Genomic DNA, 5,113 nt, shown 5'->3' on the forward strand with positions numbered 1-5,113 from the left:
ATTACAGTGAAAGTAAATAGTGCAAATAAAATGCCCCGAAAACCATTATCAGCTACAGAACTGCAAGATATTGCTAATAGTTTATGTGATTCCGAAGATGAAGAATTTCCTGAAGTAGGTGGCATTGAAAGTGACTCTGAAATTGAAGGTCATCTTTCGGAAGCAAGTGAAGACGATGATCAACAAGTAGTATTGAGTGATAATGAAAAAGAATGTGTAGCTACAAGTTTCCAGATTTCACAGAGTGTAATTTTTGAAACAAAGGATGGAATTAACTGGAAGAGTCAACCACAACCGACAGGACGTGTGCGATCCTGCGACATAATAAAAAGCAAAGTGCGCAAACTAATGTTAGCCCCTGATCAAAGTGTAGATGATCTTGTTGATTCCTTTTGTTTGTTTATGGACAAAAAAATTTTGAACGAAATAGTGAAGTTTGTACACCATTTATTCGTGAAATAATTCGTAACGATGCCGAAAAAGTCCCGGGGATAGAGAACTGGAAATATTGTAACTCTACAGAGCTATATGCCTTTATTGGACTACTACTAACTACATGGCACCTAAGAACCAACATCCATAGTGTAGATATATTTTGGAGTAACTTTTATAAACATACTACATTTAAAGCTACCATGGGGTTTTTCTTCTTGATGTGTCTATCCGTTAAGAATGTTGGCGATTATCCTGGCAATCTTTATTTTATCTGCAGCAGCACGGAAAAGCTGCACATATGTTGTATTGAACCAGATTCGTAGGTTCATACACCAAAATGTTCTTCTTCTTCCTGGACATCGTTTTCCAAATATTTTTCCTGAACGAAGAAGGAATGACAAATTAGCACCAATATGCGATGTATGGAATCAAGTCAAACAAAACTTTCAGAAATACTATTTACCAGGAAAAAACATAACGGTAGATGAGCAACTTGTTCCGTATCGAGGTAGATGTCCTTTCAAGCAGTACATATATGCCTGCAAAGCCAGATAAGTAGGTATGGCATTAAAATATGGTAGGCTTGTGACTCGGAAACGTATTACCCTTTAGGTGGAATACCATATACAGGAAAAAACCGGAAATACAGTAGCCAAAGTTCTTGCATCTTAAGTTGTAAAGCAACTCATTGAGCCTTATTATATTTCCTAAAGGAATGTGACTTGAAATAACTATTTAACTTATCTTGCTCTAGCACATGAATTACTGGCAAATTCACTAACTCTTGTAGGCATAGGAAAAAAAATAAGAGATTTGTTCCTCGGGAATTTCTACCAAACAAGAACCGTTTAGAGAAATTTTCGGATTCACTCCAAAAGCATCTATTGTTTCTTACGTTTCGAAAAAACAAAGAAGTGTTTTTACTGTCTACCATGCATTGCAATGCTCACTGTGCAAATGATGTTGACAAAAAATCAGATATGCTATTCTATTATGATAGTACAAAATGTGGTTACGCTAGACCAAATGGTTCATAAATATATGTGCAAAAGACGAACTAACCGTTGGCCTTTTTCATTTTTTATGAATATTTTAGACGTGGCTGGGGTAGCCTCATTTATTACTTGGACAAATTTACATCCAAAATGGAACAAAAACAAAAATGAAAAGCGAAGATTGTTTCTTACAACGACAGCAGAACAACTACCATTGCCTCAAATTTTGAGAAGAATATCAAGGTAACTACAATAGGAAACAAAACAGTGTATTGAAAAATGCTTACAGGAAGTTGAACCACATAATAAAGAGCAAAAACTAGAAAAACCTCCAGTATTAACAAGGAAAAGGTGTCACATGTGCCCAACAAAAACGGACAGGAAACAAAAACAAATTTGTGAAATATGCAGTAGAAATGTGTGTGACGATTACTTTATAATTACAAAAGTTTGTAAGTATTGCAATACAGAAAAATAAATGACTAATCTATGGTTTTTTTATTTTTATTGTTTTTTTTTAACCTAATACTTAATAACTATTTAATTTGTCATATTAATTTGTTATTCTAGTTGGGAATAAGCTAATCTTGTGGCTTAGTCCCAACTAAAATAGTAAATTGATATGACAAAATATTAATTTGTAAAAGTAAAATAATAATATTCTTCTGAGGTATGCGTTTTATTCATTTTGTAAAAATTGTTTTTGTCGGTACTTTATACATGAGCTACTATGTACCATAATCTTTTCACAGAAGGGTTTTCACACAATAACGAAAGGCAACAACACCTTTTCCAGGGTATGCGTAAACATCAACCCCTCTTTTCAAATAAAATGGTCTGGTAGATTTACAAAAGTTTTTATTTATTTAATAATTAAGTCATTATTTGGCTCCAAGTGTTTATTACTTGTGAATAAATATTTTTTCTACAAAGTTTTCTTGCATTTCATTGTTTTGTCCAAATCCTTCAGGTAGATCGCACCCTCGAGGTAGAGCGAATACTATAGTAGCACCTTTTTTTGAATCTAGACAATTTAAATTTAATTTTAACAATATAACTTTAATAAAAAATAAAAAAAGAATATTAAAAATATTTGGTTAAATATGAATAGTACATTCAAGAACAGTGGTAGGCCCAACGGACCCGAGTTGCCCGGTTACGTAAGTAAAATGTGTTGCCTGGATAAGTGTTAAGGTTATTTCTAATTGGGGAATAATTATGTTACTTAGAGTTATTTTTTAAATTGGAACGTGTGGAAAAGCCGATAGGTTACATTTTGTCCAAATATAGTTCAAGATTCTAAATTTTGTATAACGCTTAGTATGTAGTTAATTTTTTTGTAATTATTTCCCAAGCAATTATTATATGCTGCTTATATTTCCCAATAAAACAATCGTTACATGTTTTCGACTACCCGCTATATTCCTCTTAAAACCGATTTCGAACTTTTATAAAATCCCATTAATTTTGTTTGAAAATATTCTAAATAATCCCTTTAAAGATATTGTCACTATTCCGGCTAAGTGCCTACGAAATACGTTATGTTAAGCAGAGTTTTGATTATTTCGACCTCCAAACGACGTTACTGGTACTTTATACATGTAAATATGTTTCTATATCAAGGCCCTCCTTTTTAATTTATTTTATTTTGTTGCTTTGCATTAAGATCTACCGACGATTCTACGTGTGTTCCAGGCCTCTTTAAGGGTAAGATCTTTATTTTTGTACCTTAAGTTTTTTCGCATATTGTATTTTTATATTTCTTCAATTTTGTGTTCTTTGTACGTATTTAACTAAATTTTCATTTGATGGATGCTTATTTATTTCAACAGACAGTTAATCCGTTGCAAGAACTTAGGTTAAGTTAAGACCGTTCTCATGTTTTTTTTTATGTGTATATAGTTTTAGACCTGTGTGTATATGTTACGGTAAATATGATTAAATGGGAATTATTAATAATTACCGGTTACTATTAATACAACCCGAATAGCTAGGTAAAAGTAATAAATATACCAGAAATAATCACATTGACCGGTTATTTTTAATAAATCCCGTAATCAAACGGTAAACGTGATAAATGTTGAATACCAATAAGTTCTTAGAAGCTTGTGGGGTGGAGAAAAGTAAGTGTATTAGTCACTGAGACATACCAGTGTTAAAATAAGGCGCGTGTGTTACCACAGTGATAGTAAATCTGTAGTCGGAAGCGGTTCTGTGTCGTTATAAAACATTTTTGTTTAGTTGAACAAGCGGTGTGAAGTTTCGAGTGTTCTGTGCATACCTACTAACTTATTTTACAATGAGTGATTTCGAGTCCATGAAAGCACGATTTAGCGATCAAATTGATACGCTTAAATCTGGAAAAGGAACAATCATCAGTTATTCACCAGAGATGAGTATTATGCATTTTAATGAAAGTTAAAACAACCAAAGACAAGACTTCTCACAAAACACCTGAAGAATATCAACGGTTATCACTATATGATATTGTAAAAATTGATAATGTCGAGAAACTCGTGCCAGTAAAAAACAACAGAGATTGTTTATTATGTAATTATGGAGGAAACTTTCGATATGATTCACGAGACTCATATTTCAATTGGACATGGAGGCCGCAACAGAATGATGAAAGAACTTAAGACGAAATATAAGAACATCACTGTGGAGTTTGTCAAGGTTTACTTAAATCTTTGTGTACCGTGTCAAAAGAAAATGAATATTTTAATTATATTTTAATTTTAATTTTAACTAGTGCATTTAATTCGAGGTATCAAGTCGATCTCATTGACATGCAGTCACAAGAGGATGGTGACTATAAATTTATTATGGTCTATCAAGACCATCTTACCAAATTTGTCCAGCTCAGAGCATTCAAAACCTAGCGTGCCGAAGAAGCTGCGTACCATTTGTTGGAAGTGTTTACCATATTTGGAGTTCCACACATTTTACATAGTTATAATGGTCGAAAATTCGCAAATAAGATTATTGAAGAAGTCTGCAGTATGTGGAACGAACTAAAAATTGTCCACGTAAAACCCAGACATAGCCAGCCGCAAGGTTCGGTAGAGAGAGTGAACCAAGATATCGAAAAAATGTTGGCCACATGGCTGGAAACAAACAAAGCGATTCAGTGGTCGGAAGGCATAAAGTTCATTCAATTTATGAAAAACAGAGCTTACCATTCCGGCATTAGCTGTAGTACATACGAAGCACTATCCGGTTGTAAGGCTAAAGTCGGATTAAAAACATCCTTACCTGCTGGTACTTTAACTGAAATTAGAAGCGAAGAAGATTTAGAAGCAATATTAGCAGATGAGTCCGATAATGCTAATGGTGGAGCAAAACACCGTGGTAATTTGGATGTTATCAGTACAACCGAGGATTCACAATTGGCGAATGTTGAATATCCCGGTAACGCTAACAACCTAATAGAATATAATACGCATGTACAATAGTTGCTATCAACGGGGAAGACAATGACAATGGGGTAGACAAGACAATTGGGGTTGAAGAAAATGGGGGACACGAAGAAGATGGCACTGAAGTTAAGAAAAATTCAAAGAAAATTTAAGAGATTCGAGATCTTGCTAAAGAGTCACTCAGAAAATAAGCTGACAGATTGTTAAAGCATTCTAATGATATATTCCCTCTTGTAAAAGTAGGTGAAAGTCTTAGAGTGCGAA

General features: G+C 33.6%; 1 protein-coding gene across 1 annotated transcript; it reads left to right on the plus strand.

Moving 5' to 3' along the window:
• The first annotated feature begins 4,432 nt into the window (after positions 1 to 4,432).
• On the plus strand, positions 4,433 to 4,885 carry LOC140442349 (KRAB-A domain-containing protein 2-like). The gene has a single exon (XM_072533424.1). It carries the CDS (start codon positions 4,433 to 4,435, stop codon positions 4,883 to 4,885), a length of 453 nt encoding a protein of 150 aa, XP_072389525.1.
• Positions 4,886 to 5,113: the final 228 nt, after the last annotated feature.

This window comes from Diabrotica undecimpunctata, chromosome 5 (assembly GCF_040954645.1).
Source record: "Diabrotica undecimpunctata isolate CICGRU chromosome 5, icDiaUnde3, whole genome shotgun sequence".
NCBI classification, from domain to species: Eukaryota; Metazoa; Arthropoda; class Insecta; order Coleoptera; family Chrysomelidae; genus Diabrotica; species Diabrotica undecimpunctata.

Excerpts from the sequence above, each read along its gene's own strand:
- LOC140442349 (XM_072533424.1), top strand. The coding sequence starts at position 4,433 with ATGTGGAACGAACTAAAAATTGTCCACGTAAAACCCAGACATAGCCAG.